The sequence below is a fragment of the Amblyraja radiata genome, chromosome 17 (genome assembly GCF_010909765.2).
Source record: "Amblyraja radiata isolate CabotCenter1 chromosome 17, sAmbRad1.1.pri, whole genome shotgun sequence".
Lineage (NCBI taxonomy): Eukaryota > Metazoa > Chordata > Chondrichthyes > Rajiformes > Rajidae > Amblyraja > Amblyraja radiata.
This window is the reverse complement of record NC_045972.1, coordinates 38,550,008-38,573,182: the sequence shown is the minus strand read 5'-3', so window position 1 is coordinate 38,573,182 and position 23,175 is coordinate 38,550,008. Positions and strand designations below refer to the sequence as shown.

Here is a 23,175-nt window from a genome sequence, read left to right as displayed (position 1 = left end):
TCGAAGCAATGAGCAAAGTTGTGTGTCGCTTTAAGAAGTTTGTCCTTTAAAATGCAAATGGGACAGACAGTTTATGGTGTGCTCCGTTAAGAAACAGGCATGAATGGGGGGCGGAGCTATACTCGAATGATAAAATGTGTTGGTTGATTATAAATCTTTTGAACCAAGTTTAAAAAAGACTCATCCCGATTAAAGTGTTAAATGAGATTGGAAATGTCAAAATTACAGAGAAAAAGAAAATGTATTATTGATTACTGATTCTGAGTGAGTTCTTTTGGGAAAGATTGTTTTGAGATGATAACAGAGGTTGTCTTTTAAAATGCAAATGAAGCAAGATTACTGTTTGGTAAAAGATAAAGTAGATTGGGGAAGAGAACATATTTGGAGAATTGAATATTTAGGTGGGGAGAGCCTCTTCGGATATAATCGGATTAAAGAATAAGTTCACAGGGAAGTGTTAAGAAGGAACTGGAGATTCTGGAGGATCAAATGTAGACAAAAGTGCTGGAGAAACTCAGCTGGGAACAAGATTGATACAGGAAAAGCTGCTGTGTCCACCCCCTGGAGAGTGGGGGGAAGCCACCTACAGGCCCTGGGCAATTAACTAATTATGTATGGTCGGCAATTAACCCATGTCTTGCCAGATCTACATTCCCAGGTTGGAGGAGTTTTTGCTGAAAACCAGTGACCAAGGCCATAAAAGCTATACGATGATGGTGCTGGGACAAGAAGAAATTGAGATTGTGTTGAAAAGAACAACCAAGTGTTGCTAACAACATGAACTGCTGTAAAGATTGAAGATCATCGTCGCTGGATACATTTGATTGACTGTGAACAGTTTGTGGAAACAAGGACGATGGGCTATGGATGCTCCCTTTATTCTGGGGTGGCCCAGCCCACATGGACTGAACTTTCTTCAGAATGGCAAGCTTGCGGACTAACCCACATTTAAAGGATGGTACACACCTCCTTTTAAACAAGATTGAAGTCAAACATGACAAGCGCAGCAAAGATACCCTGACTACAGACAGTAAGAGGTCTGCAAAGGCCAGTTAAATCTACCTGTTTTTGCCACAACCAAGGCACTGGTGTATTTTTAGGAAACAGTATATTTGTGACAGGCATTGTTATGTTGCAAATGCAGTGCCACACAAGAGAAGCATGAACCAGTTACACCAGCACAAGGGGAGTTCCAAGCGAAGCCGAATAAAGGCTGAGCAATTTTAATGATCCTTTTCCTGTCCTATGGTAGTATATTTGTGTCACGTCCGGGGGAGGTTGGTGGCCATTTAAAATGTTTGGAGGGACTTGTGGAACGATTGTCCACTATGAAATAATTGTGTTACTAGTGTACTATTAATTTGTCTGATGAGATGCTTATGGTCTTTCGTATGTACTCAGCAAGGACTGTAGTTGTTATCAAAAATTTGATAAAAGGATGGAATGATGAAGCTGAATTTTAGTTAAAATATAAGAAGATATTAAATTGGCTTCTGGGCTAGCTTACAGCTTATATTTAGTCTCAAATCAGGCTTGCCTCAGGTTGCGGGTGTGTGGGATAATAAATCCTATAACATTGTCTCCCAAGTGAGGAAGTGACAGAGAAAGAAACAGCTAGTCACATCTTTGAAGTAAGATGCCATAAACCAAATGGCCTATGTTTATGAGGGACCAAATGACAGCGATGAAGCAGCGAAAGAGCTAGGGTGATCTCTGTGAAGATAAAATGGCATTATCCAAATAGCCAATGTTTATGAAGGACGAGAGAGGAACAGGGAAGTGGAAAGATAAAATGTCGTAAACCAAATGGCCAATGTTATCTTGTAACATGTAAACAAAAGGCCTTTGATGTGATGCATTCTGTGGAAACCTTTTCCTGTACCTCTGACCATGACTAATGTCTGTGAAATGTGCTAAGGGGACAAAAAAACCCTATTTAAGACAATGTAATTCTGTTGTTCAGGGAGGTGAACGGAGGACGGTCAAGTGTCTGTAATGGTCACTTGACTGGAGTTCTCCCTCCCTTCCATCGGCCGATGTAAAGTAAAGTTTTGAACTGGTCTACCAAACAGTTTGTGTGGTGTCTGTTTATTAAGAAGCGAACCTGGTTTAGTAGTTAAGAAAGTAGCTTTTTCAGAATCTCGACTCTTCTCAGGTAGCAGAGTTGCTGATGTGCCTTCTTTACAATTGCATCGGTGTGCTGGGTCCAGGAAAGATCTTATGATATATGCACGCCCAGGAATTTGAAGTTATTGACCCTTTCCACCATCGTCCCGTTGATATAAACAGGATTGTGGGTCCTCATCCTTCCCCTACCAAAGTCCACAATCTGTTCCTTGGTCTTACTGATGTTGAGAGCCAGGTTGTTGTGCTGATGGCACCATTTGGTCAGTCGGTCGATCTCACTTCTATACTCTGACTTGACCACATCTGTGATACATCCAACCACAGTGGTCTCGTCGGCGAACTTGATGGTGGAGTTCGCATTATGACTGGCTACGCAGTCATGGGTGTAGAGTGAGTAAAGCAGGGGGCTGAGCACGCAGCCTTGAGGTGCTCCCGTCCTAACTGTTATGGAGAATGAAGTGGTTCCTCCAATTCGAACAGACTGTGGTCTGTGGATGAGGAAGTCGAGGATCCAATTGCAACGGGATGCACAGAGGCCCAGTTCCGTGAGCTTGGTAACCAACTTGGTGATGGTATTAAGTGCCGAGCTGTAGTCTATAAACAACAGCCTGACGTAGGTGTTTTTATTGTCCAAGTGGTCCAATGCGGAGTGGAGAGCCAGTGAAATTGCATCCTCCGTTGACCAGTTTGGTGGTTTGCGAACTGTAGTTGGTCGAGGTTCTTGTCGAGGTAGGAGTTGTTGTGCACCATAACTAACCTCTCAAATCACTTCATCACCACAGACGTTAGTGCCACTGGTCGAGTCATTGAGGCACGTCACTTACTCTTCTTGGGCACCGGTATTATTTATGCCCTCAAAGCAGGTGGGATCTCATGGTTGATCCAAGGCTTCTGGTTAGGAAACACTCGGAAGGTTTTTGTTGGAACGCAGTCCTCCACACATTTCCTTATGAAGTCTGTGACGACTGTGACGTATTCATTCAGATCCGTTGCCGAGTCCCTGAACATTGCCCAGTCCACAGACTCCAAGCAGTCCTGGAGTTGTTCCTCTGCCTCCCCAACCAACCAAGGCTGGGCTGTTGCAGCTATTACTTTCCAAGCAGTTTTCTCTCAGAGGGATGGCACAGTCAAATGGCACTTGCATTCCAATAACCCAGGTATTGATGCCCAATTTGGGTAGGGTCTAACATGTTGAGCTGAATCTTCAATAACAAGGCAGTAGTGGAGATTTCTTGATGATTGTGCAAACTATTTTCAACTGGTCAACAAATGAAGGACAGTTAGTTAGCAAGAAGAAACGAGGGACCAGCCAAGTGGCAAGTACGTTATTACCTGAAATTAGACACAAAATGCTGGAGTAACCCAAGGGAGCATTTCTGGAGAGAAAGAATGGGTGACGTTTCTGGTCGAGACCCTTCTTCGTTACCTGAGCAGATAGAAAATTGAACTTGTGACCTCCTGCGGCCAAATTACCAGAGTCAGAGACGGAAACAAGCAGAAGGTGGCCACAGCCAAGGACCCTCTGAGATAATCAGTGGTAGAAAACAGACGTGGCTGTGGTGAAAGATTAGACTTTGTGTGAGGGGGCAGGAGGCGAAAGATCGCACATGGTTAACTCTGTGCAGGAAGGAACTGCAGATGCTGGTTTAAACCGAAGATAGACAGAATAACCTGGAGTAACTCCGCAGATCAGACAGCATCTCTGGAGGAAAGGAATAGGTGACATTTCGAGTAGAGACCCTTCTTCTCCTCAGTCTCCCTTTCCCCCGGACGGCGCTTTTCCCGCGCTCTGCTAGGTGTGGACCGCGCAGGCGCGTCGTAGCGCTTTGCAGCAAAGATACTTTGGTTTGCGGGGTCACTGAGGTGTTTGTGACGTCAGCGGGTCGTTTCCACGGTCGTTTCCACGGCGCGGCCGCCGTTGCTAGGGGCGCGGCCGGCGTTGCCAGGGGCGCGGCCGACGTTGCCATGGCGCGGGGAACGGAGCGTCAATCAGGGTTGCTGCGCGCGAGTTGATCGCGACCATGCAGAAAGACAGATGCAATGGGCGTTGTTGCGAGCCACAGCGGTCGGTCGCTCCGGCCATATATTAGTGGCGTTGGCTGATGGTGACACCGAGATGCAACGTTGAATTACTGCCGGCCATTGAACTCTGAGCGGGGAAGTGGCCCCGGCCGGTCCGGGCTGGCCTGGAGATGGGAAGACGACAATGGTACATTTTTACATTTAAATGGAACGGGATGACTTTCCACAGGGACCAATTCATGATGATTATAATCGTCCCGCGGTTCCTCACGACCTAATTGTCACTGGGTTTTGGGGATTTTGCATCATTCAGCCTGGGTGTAGATCGGAGAGATGAAAGAAACAAGGGACAAAGAGTTACACACTGTAAATGACAAGATTGTGTGCAGTTGGTCGTACCATTATAGGAAGCATGTGGAGGCATTGGAGAAAGTCCTTTTAATGCAGCTTGGGTTAGGAAGGGGTATTGGAAGGAGACATTGGACAAATTTGGATTGTTTACAATGAACAATTACAAATTAAACGGGACCTTAGGACGAAGGAAAGTTCATAGAGAAAACAGTATGCCCATGATATATTGAAATGTCATGCCTTGGAGTTGAAATTGATGTTTTTTGCTATTTCATTATTTTGCTGGGGTTTGAGTAAAATGGAAGGAACTTCAGTGAGAGTGTGTTTGTCAACTTCAAAACGCCCATTTCACTTGCATTTACAGAAGAGGTAATTTATCTAATTTGCAAAATATCCCTCATTTTTGCTCCCAGTATTTGTGAAGGTCGAATTTATTAAAGATTATTAAGTCTGATTGAAATATAACTATATGATATAGTTATGAATAGGATTCCTTCTGGTCTGCCTTGGTTGATTCTGCATTTGCCTTTATAGCGTTGCTACAATGTGAATCACTGCTGCAATTAAACTCAATGCATGCAGATTTTATGTTTCAGGTCACAAATTAATGTGCTAAGTTATATTGTTTAAATTGGTTTTCTTATTTTCCTGCATGTTGCTTATATATTTGTGCTACATTCTTGATAACTATCAACCAGAACATGTACCAATGGAAAGTGGAAGTTCTTTAAATGATGATGGCCTTCATTTTTTTGCTTTACTGGCCCAATACTAAATTATTACTATTTCCAGTACATCATTTTAACAATAAAGAAAAAGTTCAATTCCTATCTAAATTGATCATAACAAATTGCGGTGCATTTTGTCATTTGGTTTTTAATCTGCGGACGGTTGACATGCGTAATTGGGTAGAGCAATTACCTAGAAGATTGTATAAAGGACAGTTGTTCATTATTGAAGAGGAATTTGTGTAGTGTCTTTGAATTGGATATGTTGCCAAGGTGCCATAGCAAAGTACTCTGACATATTGCATATATATATTGATGGGATAGATACACCAAAGGACAGTGTTCATTGTTTGGGCTTGAGACTACCTTGTATTTAGAATGGAAATGCAAAGCTGCATGTTGCAAGATTACCAACAGCTCCCTTGTACCTGCCTTACAATGAGTGGGTTTATTTGCAGCCAAAGCAAGATGATGGTAAGGGTTTTCCTAGCTTTTCTAGTGGGGAGTCTTCTATGATCGCAAAAAAGATGTGTTGGAGATTTTGGGAAATGTCACTTAAATTATTACATATTGTTACTTGTAGATTTTTTTGCATATGTGTGAAGAAGTTTTGGGATATTTTGTTCAAAGTGGCTGCAAATCAATGAAAACAGTTGCTGAACTGACCAGGTTGAAGGAAGAGGGTGTAGTGTGCCCTTCTCTCCAATATTTAATGTTCACATTTTACACTTATTTCTTCTCTCACAAACAGTTGTTCTATTTGTGTGGAACTCTTGCAATAATTATCTCGCATTTGGAAATGGGTCAACCTTTTCAATCCAATGGTTGTAAATCTTTGAAATTCTCCATCCTAAGGTGTATGTCAAGTCAAGTCAATTTTATTTCTGTAGCACATTTAAAAATAACTCGTTGACCAAAGTGATTTACATCAGTGCAGGTACTAACGTGCTACATACAGTGGTACATAGATCTAACAATACATATATAAATACATACATACAGCGCTTCATCAGAGGACCTCAAGAAACGCTTGTGTGTATATGGGCCAGTCTTCATCAAAATTGATCTCTTCTTGAATGCATGCATCTTGAGACAATTCTATTCTTTAAAAAAAATACATCTAATTCCAGTACATCTATATACTTTTAAAGCTCTGTGTGTGTCATTTATTTTGCCTTTGATTCGTTACTCCGCGAAAACCAGACGCAAAAATGCCGAGATTTTTACCATTTCGCTAGCGATTTTCCTTTTACATTCGCTAATCCACTCATTAAATGTAGTTATTTTTCTGTACACATTTTTAATAAAATCCTCCCCCCCCCCCCCCTCACTCATTTTATCGCCTCACGCTGGCCACCTTCTCATCGCCTGCCCCATGCGACCATAACGGTTGCTGCGGCCCAGCTCCCCTCCACTCCCACCCCCCCCCCCCCCCCCCCCCCCCCCCCCCGGCCCGGCTCTGTCACGCTGGCGGAAGCCAAGGATCAGCTGGTCCCCCCGCTGCTTTTCGCCGTCCTCGCTGGCGGCCCGCAGGCTCATTTGGCATCACGCTGGAGTACCACAGTGGGACAGAAGCAGCATGGAATGGGTGACATTTCGGGTCGAGACCTTCTTCCTAGCCAAGTATCACGATGTGCTTAACACAAAGCAGTTGGAAGTGAAACTGTTTTTGTGGTTTATTATGGTTCTAAATTGAATTTCACCCCCTCCGTGAAACTCCATAAACTTTGTTGCTGTATCAATGTTGGTTTAGGTGTGACTTTTTAATATTACATTACAGATGAATTGCTTCAGGAATTTCAGCAAAATTTGGGTATCACAACCGCAGCCTAAATTCATGACCTTCAGAAAACGATCAAGAAGGAATGGATGGAGTTGGCCGCTGCATCCATATCAACTACTTTGTTGGTTGCTCTACCTATTTGATTTTATTGCCATATTTGGCTTTCTTATCCCAGTTATTCCAGTTTGCTGGGTGTATGCTATGTACATTGTATCCTTTTCAATACAAGCATAAAACTGGATTATAAAATACTTTTTCGGGAAGTAGTTGCCAATACTCTGCAGCCTTTCAGTTCAATGTTGCATGTTGATAAGTCGCCTCTTCTACCAAAACTAATTCATGAATAGAATAATAAATCTTCAAAATTTAAAAGGTGATTTAAAGCAGGCAGTCATATTTGTGTAAAATCTACTGAAAACATTTTATAATTAAGATGGCACAAGAGGGTACAGGTATAGACTACAAATTAATAATGTTAAAATCAAATATGATGTGAGAATTGTCCATCAAGAAAGTTGAAAAACTGACTAAACAGTCGCAAAGTGCTGGAGTAACTCGGAAAGGTCAGGCAGCATCTCTATAGAACATGGATAGGTGATGTTTCGGGTCGGGCCCCTTCTGCAGACTTTGTAAACCAATGTCTGCAATTCCTTGTATCTATATGGAACAATTCTGGAAAGTTTGCTGGAGCTCCCCTTTAACTTCGGGAAGGTGGTTATGTCTAAAATCTTATATAGGATGTTCCATTAAATCAGCTTGCATCAATGATCATGCAGCCACAAACCTTGCCGGCCACAACCAAGGAGGGTGACATGTAAAACAACAGGTCTCCTACTCTCCATCTCTGGGTCACTGCAGTTCTCCTTGTTACTTTAACTTCTCAGCCCCTTACAGACCCCACTGGCCACTAAAATGCATTGGACTGTGCTAGCATTAAGCAACAGAGTTATAGCAACAGGGAGCATTAGAGTCAGAACTCTTATTGATCCAGTCAAGTACCTGCCATCCACTTCCAGTTATATAACTTTGCATCGAATAACACTACCACGGGACATTATTGAACATTTGATAATCCGTCATATAAAAGGTGTAAGAGATTGTGTTGGATTAACGGGAATTAATTGTAATAGATTCCAACATCAATGAATAAATGCATTTTATTAGCCAAGGATGTACACATACAAGTAATTTGCCTTGGTGCTTTGCTCACAAGTAACAACACAATATACAGTAGACAATTAAAAATAAAACATAATTTAAACGTGAAGAATTAAATAAAATACCAGAGCACAAGGAGCCTACAGACTTTTGGCTGTTGAGTAGAGCTACTGCTCGTGGGGAAAAAAGCTGTTTTTATGTCTGGCTGTGGTGGCTTTGACAGTCCGGAGTTGCCTTGCAGAGGGAAGTGCTTCAAAGAGTCTGTGGCCAGGATGAGAGGAGTTAGAGATCGTCTTACCTGCTCTCTTGGCCCTTGCAGTGTACAGTTCGTCAATGGGGGGAAGGTTGGATCCAACAACCTTCTCAGCTGATCGAATGATGCGCTGCTGCCTCCGGATGTCATGCTTGGTGGCTGAGCCAAACCAGACCATGATGAAGGTGAGGACAGACTCTATGATGGCAGTATAAAACTGGACCATTATTGCCTGTGGCAGATTGTGTTTTCTCAGCTGCTGCAGGAAGTACATCCCCTTGGGCCTTTTTGACTGTGGAGTCGATGGTGGCCTCCCATTTAATGTCCCTGGAGATGATGGTTCCAAGGAACTTGAATTGCTCCACAGATGTGACTGTGGTGTTGTTGATGGTGTGTGGGGGGGCTCTCCTAAAGTCTACAATCAATTCCACTGTCTTAAGAGCATTGAGCTCCAGGTTGTTGCGATGGCACCAGGTTGTTGCGATGGCACCAGGACGCCAGCTGTGTCAGTTCCTGTCTGTGTCAGTTCCTCCTGTCTCCCCATCCTGGATCAGTTCAATCAGGGTTGTGTCGTCCTCAAACTTGAGAGGCTTAACAGATGAGTCTGTGGAGGTGCAGTCATTGATGTAGAGAAAGTACAGGAGAGGGGAGAGTACGCGGCCTTGCGGTGCTCCTATGCTGAGGGTCTGCGGGTCCGAGATTGCTTTCCCAGCCTCGCGGCTGCTTCCTGTCAGTCAGGAAGTTGATGATCCACTGACAGAGGGGTTCAGGCACAGTCAAGTGGGTGAGTTTGGAGTGTAGTAGCTCTGGCACAATGGTGTTGAAAGCAGAGCTAAAATCCACAAACAAAATCCTTGCATAGGTCCCCTGGTGGTCTAGGTGCTGGAGGATGAAGTGCAGGCCTAGGTTGACTGATCATCCACTGATCTATTTGCCTGGTATGCTAACTATAGAGGGTCCAGCAGGGGATTTGTGATGTTTTTCAGGTGTGCCAGCACAAGTCTTTCAGGGTCTTCATGATTTCGGAGGTCATTGCGACAGGCCTGCAGTATTAAGACCAGTAATCCTTGGCCTTTTGGGTACAGGAACAATAATGGGGACTTTGAAGCAGGTAGGGACGGTGCAGGTTTGCAGGAACCAATTGAAAATATCTGCGTAGACTGGTGCCAGTTGTTCGGCACAGCGCTTGAAGGTAGAAGGAGAAACATTGTCTGGTTCTGGAGATTTCCGGCTTTTCTGTTTCGTGAATGGCTTTTCCACCACCTCAATTGCTATTGTTAGTGATGGAGAAGTGGCCAGACTGATGTTGGGCAGCAAGGAGGTTGTGGGTAGTGTAAGTGGGTGTGAAGTGGTGATTGGGGAGGAGTGGGTGGGGAAGGGTCCAGTCTTTGTAGACTGGAGTCGGGCTTGTGAGTAGGTGTGAAGTGATGATTGGGGAGGAGTGTGTGGGGGAGGGATGGGGTACTGTAGATTAGTTATTTCCTACTAACCAATTGTAGTGCTTGTTAGTAATTACTCCGCCTAATATGCGATTTATATTACCTGCTTACGTAATTCAGGCTGAGTAGCTGTTAGGTACTGTATCGTTCTGCAGACCAATGATGTAAGTGGACTTTAATAAATATGTGTTGTATTGTGTTGTGTGTACAACTCCATTCATTACACGGTATATTTTAAAATTGGAAATTGCTGTTTAAGTTCTAATTTTAGTTTTTACTGTTTTATAATTGTAGTTATAACATTATCATTTAAGTAATTAAAATACTAAATGGACAATCTTTACCTGCTCAACTAAATATTTGGAGAAGGCCACTTAGTGTTTTTCATGTCTAGTTTTATGTCAAAGATTCAAAACTGATATGTAAAGTTTTAAAATAATATAATATTGCCATCCATTCAGTATGTTGAGCCTTAACTCTTTTACAGTGGTTTGGTGTTGTGTTTTCAATCCACATCATACTTTACACATTTGCAACAACAATTGACCCAGCCGATGTCAAAGTTCGAGCCAAACGCTATAATAGAATACTGCCTTTGTTTGACCGCAACCTTCATCAACATGTCATTGAAAATGAGTACTGCTTTCTCTGTGAAGTTGAAGTGTAAGTGCCAAGAGTGTTTTATTGTCATATGTCCCGAAACAGAATAATGTAATCCTTTCTTGCACTGCCACAATGGATAGTACTCTGGAAACGCCATAATAAACAACAGAAAAAGGTCAGTATACTGAATTTTTTGTCGTTGTTTATTATGGCATGCATGTATTAAATACTTGTATTAAATATATTTACTACATATTACTCTGTAAACACCATGATAAATGTTTACAGAGTAGTATCCTTGCCTATCTGTTGTGCTGCTAAAAGTATATTTAATATATTGCATACAACTATACAATAATATACTGAACGTTTGTTTATAATGTTTAGAGTACTGTGTGTGTGTATGTGTATATATGTACATATATATACATATTCAATTATTTGTCATAAATTTAGGATCATAGATATTTATAGGTTTTTCTGATATCTTATTCACAGAGGTTTGAAGACCAAGCATTGCAGTATGTGTAACAAATGCATAGCTGACTTTGATCATCATTGTAAATGGCTCAATAATTGCGTAGGAGTCAGGAATTACTGGTAAGTCTGATATCTGTGTGCTTGCATTAATAAAGAAAAATCTAGATTGGGGAATGGGGAGAATCAAAAGTAGGATAGAGAATCAAAAGTGGCATTTTCACCTTTTTAACATAGCTCAATAATCAAAGATCTTATTGATCTAATAAGAATCAGTTAGATCACTAGTTAGATTCCACATGGAGAGCTTCCACTCTATTTTGAAGATAATTATTTATATTTTGACTGAAAATATTTTTAATTTATTTGCAAGGAAATTCGGTATTAAGTCAGTCCTTTTTTTTTTAATAACGTGACACAAAGTGCTGGAGTAACTGAGCAGATTAGGCAGCATCTCCAGAGAACATGGAAAAGTAACGCTTCAGGTCAAGACCCTTCAATCCAAACGTCACCTTACCCATGTTCTCCAGAGATGCTGCCTGTCCCGCTGAGTTACTCTTTGTGTCCTTTTGTGTATTAACCAGCATCTCCAGTTCATTGCTTCTACTTTTTTTATAATGTGTCATTCAGATTATGTAATTATATTTATGCATTATGTTACACATGTATCTCTTTTAATACAATTTAATTCTGTAGTCTTTGATAACAGAAAACATCCATAAAACATTTTTGATGAGTACAATATATGGAATTTTCATGGTCTGAAGACGGGTCTCGACCCAAAACGTCACCCATTCCTTCTCTCCAGAGATGTTGCCTGTCCCGCTGATTTACTCCAGCATTTTGTGTACCTTCGATTTAAACCAACATCTGCAGTTATTTCCTACACATGGAATTTTAAGTTTCAAAGCACTGAATTAATTACAATGTATTGTTTAAGGTTCATAAATATCATGTCATACATTATTAACATTTGACTTTCTTTCTGGTGTAGGTTTTTCCTGGGCTGTGTTATCTCAGGTATAATTGGTGCTCTACTAATTGTATGCCTTTCGTCCTTTGTGCTCATTGGCTACTTTCTGAATCGAGATATTCTTCGGACCAACCCACTATATGAGTGTAAGTTAACCTCATTGAGTTTTAATTTCAGTAACATGATATCTGTTGTCAGGGTTTATGGGGAGAAGGCAGGAGAATGGGGTTGAGAGGGGAAGATAGATGAGCCATGATTGAATGACGGAGTAGACTTGATAGGTGAACTGGCCTAATTCTTCCCCTATAACATGAACATTTCTGACACTGTACAATCATGGGTTATTTGGCTCCCTGCATTTATCAACTAAATTTTGCAAGGAAATTAAAAAATTTTTGTCTGAGGTCAAGGTGTATCTCTAGCTTTTAGTTTTAGAGATACAGCACAGAAACAGGCTCTTCGACCAACCGAGTCCACACTGCCCAGTGATCCCCGTACACTAGCACTACCCCACACACTAGGGACAATTTTACAATTATACCCTGCCTATAAACCTTGCATCTTTGGAGTGTGGGAGGAAACCGGAGCAGCCAGAGAAAACCCACGCAGATCACAGGGAGAGTGAACAAACTCTGTACAGACAAGCACCCCGAGTCAGTATCGAACCCGGGTCTCTGGCACTGTAAGGCAGCAACTCTACTGCTGTGGCACCATGCCACCCTAGACTAAACTGAACTAAAACTAAGATATCAGTCACTCAAAGGCCCATTGTCTTGGTGGCAGCACTGAGTCTGTATTGAAGGGGTTAGCCTGGCAGAACTGGGAAGGAGAAGAAGTAGGGTTTTATCCAACGCAAGGCATCATCTGGCAGAAGATCTTCACATGTAATGGGGGTAGAGACTGATTGTTGGAATGGAAATATTGAAAGTTCCTCTACACTGAGTGGTCAGAACTTATACCATGAACCATACAGAGGTAAGTGGAGGAGAAAACTGGTGGAGATTAAATCTAATTAAAATGTTATACTCTTAATTCCAGCAACCGTAGGTGGTCCTGAGGTCTGGATTCTATTTCTCCCACTAGCTCATGTTTATGTGAACACTGCTACTTTTCTTACTATCACTGTGATCACCATTGGACTAGGTCTGGGTTCACTAATAACTGAAATTCAGCTTCTGTACTTCCACATCTACCTGTGTAAGTAATGTACTAAATGTCTACTCCACTATTTTTAGCTATAAGATCGACCACTTGTATGCTGCTTTGTTAAGTAAATTAAGACCTTCTCACAAATATTAAAATATCTCTTAAAAATTCTGTTACAAGTAAACGATTGTTAAAAATTAAACTTGATCAAATCTCTGCCATTAAGTAGTTTGCATCTACTTTGATAGATCATAGAAATGACGACAGACCATACAAACCAGTACAGTCAAATACAGTACAGGCACCTCGTGCTTTACAGGCGTTTGATTTTATGTGTTTTTGAAATAATGCTCTTCATTTAATACCAAAGTTTATTTTATACGCTTGTATTTTTGGAATAATGCACACAATTTTACACCTGGCAGTGTAGTCGTGTATATGTTTAATATACTCTTTTTTGAATTTATGCACTGCTTTTCAAGAATGTAATCCTGCATATAATTCCTGTGTTTTCGCAGTTACAACATTCCAGATGCACTTTGTTGACTTCCAGTCATGAACTGGGGCACTCAACATTGGTATATGCATGCAAATTAGGCTTAACTGAGGTTTTGCCTGTGATTTTTATGTCCATTAAATTATGCAGTACATCCCAGAGAGTTAAAAAGGTACCCCTGACCATGTGTACCAGTCATTCGGGCATGAGCATAGAGCTGGAAAATATCTTCACAATATTCCTTCAAGATTCCTTCAGCGTTTGTGTGGGAAGCAGTTTGGTTGGCTATACAAAAATTAGGCTTTAAGCATGGATGCAGTGAAAACATTGCATGCATACAAAACCACTGTATTAGGTGTAAACAAAATAAACATGTTGGCTTTTACCACATGAACTTCACAAAGTTTCTTTAATAAAGGTAAGATCGTATGTTGGGTTTATGAAGCATACATTTTAATCAAGAGCATTTAAGGTACACAAAAATGCTGGAGAAACTCAGCAGGTGCAGCAGCATCTATGGAGCGAAGGAGGTGGGCAACGTTTTGGGCCAAAACCCTTTTGTGTACCTTCGATTTTCCAGCATCTGCAGTTCCTTCTTAAACACAAGAGCATTTAGGGTATTTTTCCTACATTTTTCAGTTTAGCATCATAATCTATTTTACCTACTGATGAATTAGATTTATCATTCATGTCCAAAGCCATCATTCAACGATGGCTTTTAAAAAATAAAAAATAAAGAATTTTAGTTAGCTGTTTGTGATTGCAGATGGTACATAACTTGGATTCTATTCTTCTCTGATAGTATGGTACCGGATAAGCACTTTTGATTATGTGATGCGCCAGCGTCGACTGCGTGCAACAGAAGTTCCCCCCGTGCTTCCAAATGTAAATGCAAGGCCAAAGTCAAGTCCCAATACAATGCCAACTACAAGTTCAAATCCAAAAGCTTCACCCACAACATCTCTTCAGGTAGGAAAGTGTGAGTCTTCCAAAATGTGGTGCGGCCGTTTATATTTTTAGATACTGTCATGTTCAGAAAGCTTTTTGCGTGTGTTCTCGGGTTAAGCGGATTAAAATATTTGTGGTGGGTTAAAAGAGCAGTGGCAGCTCTTGTTCTGATGTAGTTCGATGGCAGGTGAACAGAAAATAATCTCTTCAAAGATAAACACAAAATGCTGGAGTCACTCAGTGGGTCAGGCAACATCTCTGAAGAAAATACATAGGTGACATTTTGGGACCCTTCTTCAGTGTGACCCAAAACGTTACCTATGTATTTTCTCCATAGATGCGCCTGACCAGCTAAATTACTCCAGCATTTTGTGTCTATCATTGGTATAAATCAGCATTTACTGTTTCTTTTTATTACATTAAATTTTTTTTCAGATTGGTTTCAGATTTCCACATTGTTCCTTATATTCCTCCGTTCTGTAATCAATTGCTTCATATGAGGCAGACTTAATTTTAGGTTCTTGTTTTGCATCCAAGTTTTGTTTTGCATTTGTTTTGCATTTGTTTTGCCTGCTGCTGAAAGACTCATCCATGCCTTCATCTCCTCCCGACTGGACTATTGCAACTCACTTCTCCTTGGCATCAGCTCCACCTACATCAACCGACTCCAACTGGTCCAGAACGCAGCCGTCCGACTCATCACCCACACCAAATCCTGGCATCACATCACTCCAGTCCTCAAAAAAACTTCACTGGCTTCCCATCTCCCACTGGATCACCTACAAAATCCTGGTCCTCACCTACAAAGCCCTCCACCATCTGGCCCCCCCATATCTCACTGACCTCCTCTCCCCCTACCAACCCTCACGGTCCCTCAGATCCACACCAGCCGGTCTCCTCTCCATCCACAATTCCAACCTCCGCAGTTTTGGGGACAGAGCCTTTTCCAGGGCAGCTCCCAGGCTCTGGAACTCCCTCCCCCAACTGATCCGCAATTCCGTGTCCCTCACCATCTTCCAGTCCCGCCTCAAGACCCATCTCTTCATCTCTGCCTATCCTTAGCCCCACGTCCCCGTCCCTTTTCATCTGTGCATTAATTGCCTCATACTGTGTTTTGTATTGAATTCTGTCTTTACTTTGTGTACTAGTCATGTCTCTACTATTTATTTCATTCCCCTTACATGTTTTTCCTCTACATGCTCAATTTTTGTAAGGTGTCCTTGAGACTCTTGAAAGGCGCCCATAAATAAAATTTATTATTATTATTATCCAAGATTTTATTTAGTTTAGTCTAGAGCAGGGGTCTCCAAACTATGGCCCGCGGGCCACATCCGGCCCGCCACGCGATTTTATCCGGCCCGCAGCAAGCTCTCAACACGTTCCGTGCAGCGGGCTATTTAGCGAGTTCTGTGCTAGTGGGTTCTGTGCTAGCGAGATAAAACAGTGCCCCCACTTGACCCGCCCCTCCCGTCTTTACTTGACTGGCGTCAAAATCTTTTTTTTTTTCCCCTCGGGAACCCGACAGCTCCACGGGTAAGTTTCCTTTTCTGCCCCACCCCCAGGCCATCGCCGCCCTGCATCGGGGAGGACGAGCGTCCTGGAGCTGGGAAAGGGAGTGGCCGAGGGTACCCGGAGCGGCCTCTCCCCGCTCCCAGTCCCCGCACTGGCTGCAACCCTGGGGTGGGGAGACACCATTCCGGGTATCCTTGGCCTCTCCCTCCCTCGGCTCCAGGGACGCTCGCCCCCCCCACCCGACATTATCGCCGCACTGCTGGAGAAGACGGGGCCTGCAGTAGTTTACAGAGAGAGAGAGAGAGAGAGAGAGCGAGATAGATTAAATTGATAAAACTGACATTTCTTTATTTTTTCCTACGTCCTGCAAAAATGTGCCAAATATATAATTTGGCCCTCGTACTGCAAAGTTTGGAGGCCCCTGGTCTAGCGATACAGCGCATAAACAGGCCTTTGGGCCCACTGAGTCTGCGCCGACCAGTGATCACCCTGTACACTACCACTATCGTACACACATGAGGGACAAGCTAATTAGTCTACATAACCTGTACGTCTTTGGAGAGAGGGTGGAAACCGGAGCATACGGTTTAAACCCATGCAGTTCACGGGAAGAACGTACAAACTCTGTACAGACAGCACCCGGAGTCCGGATCGAACCCGGATCTCTGGCGCTGTAAGGCAGCAACTCTGCTGCTGCGCCACCCTGCTGCCCTGTTGATGAGAAAGGAAGTTGAGAAAGGAAAAATGCTGGATTAATAAACTAATTTTAAATAAAAAGTAAATTAAAAACAAAATATCTCAGGGTCACTGAAAGAAGCATATCTTTAAGTGAAGATTATTATAGAGGCAGAAACTCAAAATGGAATGGTTATTTCTCTATTTTCCAGACTAGTGAAAATATGAGTGTTCAGCCAGTTGTCATTAGTGGACTTGTCATTGAAAGCACCTCGTTGACTGACCCAAAGACAATGAAGTAAGTCTTCTCTCTAAAGGGGCTGTCCCACTGTACGAGCTAATTCAAGAGCTCTCCCGAGTTTAAAAAAAAAAATCAAACTTGTGGTAAGCACGTAGAATGTAGGTAGCGGGTACGTCGGAGCTCGGGACGTCTCTTAGCGGCTTGTAACGCTAACGGCAGGTACTCGGGAAACACGGTAAGCTCGTGGTGAAGACTCGTGAAGATTTTTCAACATGTTGGAAAATGTCCATGAGAGCCCCGAGTACCTACGAGCGGCTACTAACGTAATTCTCCGAGTTCGAATCAGGGGAAACTCGTGAGAACTCTTGAATTAGCTCGTACAGTGGGACAGCCCCTTAACTTTCCACCCCACCTGCAGTTAAATTGATAACCATTTTAACAGAAGCATTGTAACAAATGAAGAAAACTGCATTATGCAAATTTGCCGCATTTCGTCAGTTCAAATCAAAATTATTTTATAATGAAATTACAATTCAGAAAAGATAAACGGATACAATACTATAGAACTTTATTGATATTGTAGCATTATCGCCAAATTAATCTGACTGGGAGTTTGTAAGTAATCGCGCTGTAAGCTATTTAGATAGGCTGTAGTTTACAGTGTCAACGTGTGCTAATTTTCTCTGTGGAGGGTTCCTGCCTGTCTTGTGCAGTTCATCAGTCTTTCTCATTGCTAGAGTGTCTAAGTTCTAAACACTACTTTGAGTTAGTTGGTCATTAAATTCTTTGTGCCATAGAGAGTCCACATATTTTGGGCCTATTTTCTAGTTGGAAATCTTTTTGTGGGTTTTATTGATTCTTTGCAGTAAAATAAGCAAATGTGGAAAGCACATAAAGAACTGCAATCAAACATGCTCCATCCACATGGAGGATTTATCTGTCGTTTTTATCTTTACTAGCGTGAAAAATCCCACACTTTATTGCTTAATTGGACAAAACGGTCTAGACAACCTCATTATTTCTTCCTTTCCATTATTACCACCTAACAGTTGTCTGTTTCATTATAGGGCATTAGGGAAGAATCAGATTGCTGGCACAAACTCAACCATTATCCAGATGGAGAATAAAACGTTGCCGATCAGAGGACATAAAGTTAAGGTCAGAGGAGTAAGAATTAATAGGAACTTGAGGGGCAACTTTTTCACATGGTAGATATTTGAATTGAGTTACCAGAGGTAGTTGAAGCAACTACTGTAACAACCTTTAAAAGGCATTTGGGCAGAAACTGGATTGGAAAGGTTTAGCGAGGTATGGGCCAAATATGGGCTAGTGTAGTTGGGACATCTTGGTCTAAACATGAGTATAAACACACACAAAGTTCTGGAGTAACCCAGCAGGTCAGGCAGCGTCTCTGGAGAACATGAATAGGTGATGTTTCAGGTCTGGATTCTTCTTCAGACTAAAACGTCACCTATTCATGTTCTCCGGAGATGCTGCCGGACCCTGCTGAGTTACTTCAGCACTTTATTGTAAATCAGCATCTGCAGTCCCTTGTAGGTCTCCTTGCAGTCTAAAGCCCCTGTCCCACTTACGTGTCCTTGGCACGCTAATTATGTGTGTGTGTGTATGTATGTATATGTGTGTGTGTATATATATATATATATATATACACACACACACACACACACACACACATATGTATATGTGTGTGTATATATATGTGTGTGTGATACACATATATACATGTGATATAGATGTATATAATCACATATATTTCCCTAGTTTCTTATATATATATATATATATATATATATATATCAATCTCTCTCCCTCTATGAAATCCTAATATTGTGAATAAAATATCAATGAACACAAAGGCTAGCAGGACAGGATCAAGGGTTTGGTTTAGTCCAGGGGTCGGCAACTTTTTTTTTTTTTTGCATAGGGTCCAGGACCCTCTGGGACTAGCTGCAGTTCCCACCAAAGATCATCTTTGGTTCCCAGGTCACCTGCGAGCCCCTGGTCTAGCTGTAGTTCCGCTATCCGGTCCCGGCGGCCGCTGACAGCCACCCGAGCTACTGAGTGAGTTTAATGGGGAACCTGAAGAAATACAGGTTGAGTCGCCTACATTGACGATTCGAGCAATTTATAGCAGAGCAGTACGCTACGCTTGTAGACGTGGACGCCATGACCAAAGATCATAAAGCGTAAATGGATTTTTTTAAAGTGGTGTAAAGGAAGTTTAGAGACTATGGAAATAATTAAAATAATGTGTTTGTTTTACATGTGTGGCTCTGTCAAATTTCTAACGGATGTGTATATATATCTCTCTGGGAGAGTTTTACATTGGACGATCAATCTGAATAACTAATGCTAATCTTTTTTTGTCATTGTAGAGGAAGGCCAAATCGAACAGAGACGTAGTTGACGATATGCCTTCAACCAGAGCTTATATTCCACCAATTTCTTTCATCAATACGGGTAAGGATTAACTAATTAATAAGCAATCAAGCTAAAAATAATGTACTTTTTTACTATATGTCAAATTTCAGGAAATTCATACTGGCCTGTTTTTTGTTTATTTTCTGGAGTTGAAATGAGCTAATGTGTACCTTAAAAACATTTTTTTTTAAATTTAAAAAATACACGTGCTGGAGTAATTCAGCTGGTCAGGCAGCATTTCTGGAGAACATGGATAGGTGACGATTCTTCAGAAGGGTCCTGAACTTACCCATGTCCTCCAGGGATGCTGCCTGACCAGTTGAGCCATTCCAGCACTTTGTCTTTTTTAAAATATAAAACAGTGTCTGCAGATCCTTGCTTCTTAATATAAATTCTTTTTTTTAATAGATGGCAAAACTATCATTCTTACTGCACTTTGTTTCCGTCTAGTGAAATAGTTTCAGCTGTAAGAGTCAACAAGGTCTTATGTTGATTTTCATTTTGTGTTGAGTGTTAGTTACTGTATGGAGTTTTACCAGAAGTTTAATTAATTATGGTGCAGTTCTTTGTTTCTAATATTCCAGGTAATCGGAAGAACATATAAATGTAATGAAGAATTTCCAGAATGATTTAGTTATTTAATTCCACCTGTTTGCTCATTCCACAGAAAAGGTTTCTTCGTTGCAGGCTAGAGCACTGCCTGTCCCAGGCCACCCGTCAAGGTCTTCTCTTCCACTCGCACGGAAAGGGATCATTGTAAGCAAGCAGAAAATCTATGTGCGGGCTGCAGGCCCTCCGCCTGAGTACCATTCCGATTCTGTGGAGTCCATGATTGAAATTCCAGTGGCCCAGACAAGCATCGCGGGCAGTGAAGCAACTGCCAACCAAACCAACACAAACGCAAATGACTACTTCAGGAAGGTTTCTCTGAGTCAGATTCCCAAACACCAGTCTTTAGCTGGAGAAATAATGGTGCCCCTATTGCATCCAAGCAAAAGGAAGAGTGTTAGTAGATACCCAGGCTTAGATCCCAAGAGTAAGAAACCTCAAAGTGCTCCTTCTGTGGTTATCCTTCAAAAGAGTGATGACATGCCCCTCCCTGTACCGTTGCATAAATCTAAATCTGGATCTGGTAACAGGAGATTCGTCAATAAGGTCTATCCAGACCTACCGGCGTCTCGTGCTCCAGACAACAAATAACTTAGACACAAAAGAAGACAACATTTGGATGATTTTAAATTCACATGTTAAAACTAGATCCCTAACAATCATCCAGGTTTGATATGTGAGAATGACAAAGGCATGACACATGATTTTACTTGAACATAGCAGTCTAAACTGTAAATGCTCAATATATTTCCCCTTTTTCTATTCATACATCAACAGGGGGCGAGATATTTCCTCTTTAATATGCATATATCAAAAAGGATTGGCATAATTTCCTCTAATCTCTGTACATCAATTAGAGTTGAAATAATTTGCTCTTTAATATCCATTCATTAATGAGGGTTGATATTTCCTCTAATGTCCATACATCAATGAGGATTGATATAATGTCCCCCTTTTAAATCCATACATCAATAGGGGTTGTAAATAAGTGGATATAGTTTATTTTTAATATTAATGTTATTTATTAATATACATCTATATATCATCAGGCCAATTATGAAATGAAACTGTTTCTCAGGGCACAGATTCACCGCTAAGTTTTGTAAGTACAGTATATATTTTTAAACATTCTGCTTGCCCTCCAATTTATAAATTGTGTACATTGGAATTCGAAATTGTGACAATCTGAGGCAAACAAATGTAACAGATTCTATCCATCCATTTCCTGGAAGCGTCGTATTTATTTTGTGTGGCCTTAGCAATGATGTCCATTTCATTCGAATCTTCCTCAATAGATAATCACGTGCCAATCGCTTTATGTGGTACATCCGTACATCAATAAGGGTTGATATAATTTCCCCTTTTTATATCCATCCATCACCAGAGTTTTAAAATAAATGTAAATAGTTTTTATTTTTATAAGAATATTATTTATTATTAAATATACATCTATATCCTCAGGCCAATTTTGAAATGGAACTGTTTCTAAGGCGCTATGTTTTGGAAGTATTTTTTTAAGCATTAAGATATCCAATTTACAAATTAGATATCAGTGACAATCTGAATAGAAATTTAAGAGGTTCTTTTAATATAGTTCCTGGAAACATAGTATTTTTTTGTGGCCTTAGCAATCTTTTAGTGGTAGTATGACGGATCTTTTTAATGTTTATTTTATTCTATAGATAAGTTTAAGAGCCAATCTCTTTTTTGGATGTAATTTTCATGTTAAGACTGTAATACTGTTTCGTTATTTAAATAAACATTCAAAATTACAGCTTTTTTAAAGTAGTATCATTGCTTCACTATAATGTCGCATACAATTAAGGGTTGGTTCCTCCTGTTTTCTATAACATTTCTGCAATGTAAAATTAAATATTGGGAAGACCAAACCGATTGTCTTCAGTTCCTTGCCACAAACTGCAACAATTTTTGCTCGCCTGTTTGTGATGGCACTGGAATATTCACAGCTCTTTTTCCACTTATTTATCACTAAGCTGTGTTTCTCATCCCAAATGATTCCCATCATCAAGCTTAAATAATTCCATCTCCTTCACTGCTTCTGGTCATCTAATGCTGAAACCCCTTGATGCCCTAGTTCCTTCCATAATTGATTATATGAATGTACTCAAATCTCCTTTGTTCTGCATTGTAAGCTTAGGTTAACCAAAACTCTGCTACCTATAACCCGTGTGTCAGATCCTGTCCATCAATGTGCTGGATTGTAAAATTCTTGTCCTTGATTTCCACTTCCTCTATAGATCTGAGTAAGAAGGAACTGCAGATGCTGATTTACACTGAAGATGGACACATAATCCTGGAGTAACTCAACGGGTCATGCAGCATCTCTGGAGAAAAGGAATAGATGACGTTTGGGGTCGAGACTCTTCATCAGTCTGAGCACTCCAGCATTTTGTGTCCATCCTCCATGAATCTGCCTCCTTTCTATCTTTGCAACATTTGGCAGTTCTACACTTAAATGTTAGATCTTTATCAAAAAGTTCAAATAAATGCTAATCAGTTAAAACACGTCATTTAAGCCATCAACTATTTAGTGGATAACATTTGTGGAGATTACCATTACTCCACCACAGATTATTATGTTTCCCTCAGTGGCACCTCTGGAGGACTTGGATAGATGGCATTTGGGTTGGGGTCCTTCTAGATGTTGATGGTATCTATCACTGCACAGCTGACAGGCGTCTGGACTGACATCTTCAACCTGTCACTTGCCCAAGCAGTTGTCCCCACGTGCCTTAAAACCACCTCCATCGTGCCAGTGCCAAAACACTCCACTGCGGCAAGCCTCAACGACTTCCGCCCAGTTGCACTTACCCCCATCATCACCAAGTGCTTCGAGAGGCTGGTCCTGGCACACCTCAAAGGCTGCCTATCCCTCACATTGGATCCCTATCAGTTTGCCTACCGCAAGAATAGGAGTATGGAGGATGCCATCTCAACGCATTTCACTCCGCCCTCTCCCACCTCGACAACAGAGACACTTACGTAAGAATGCTGTTCATCGATTACAGCTCAGCATTCAACACCATTATACCCTCTAAACTGATCACCAAACTCGGTAACCTGGGCATCGACCCTTCCCTCTGCAACTGGATACTTGACTTTCTAACCAACAGACCCCAGTCTGTTAGGTTAGACAAGCACACCTCTTCAACCCTCACCCTGAACACCGGC

General features: G+C 41.4%; 1 protein-coding gene across 1 annotated transcript; it reads left to right on the top strand.

The window, feature by feature from the left end:
* Nucleotides 1–4,113: 4,113 nt before the first annotated feature.
* On the top strand, nucleotides 4,114–21,942 carry zdhhc1 (zinc finger DHHC-type containing 1). The gene is made up of 11 exons (XM_033036235.1): nucleotides 4,114–4,336; nucleotides 7,009–7,221; nucleotides 10,349–10,524; nucleotides 10,963–11,064; nucleotides 11,936–12,060; nucleotides 12,953–13,111; nucleotides 14,359–14,525; nucleotides 16,904–16,989; nucleotides 18,000–18,090; nucleotides 19,329–19,413; nucleotides 20,042–21,942. The coding sequence occupies exons 1-11, from the start codon at nucleotides 4,334–4,336 to the stop codon at nucleotides 20,572–20,574; spliced, it is 1,740 nt and encodes a 579-aa protein (XP_032892126.1). The 5' UTR covers nucleotides 4,114–4,333; the 3' UTR covers nucleotides 20,575–21,942.
* The last annotated feature ends 1,233 nt before the right edge of the window (nucleotides 21,943–23,175 follow it).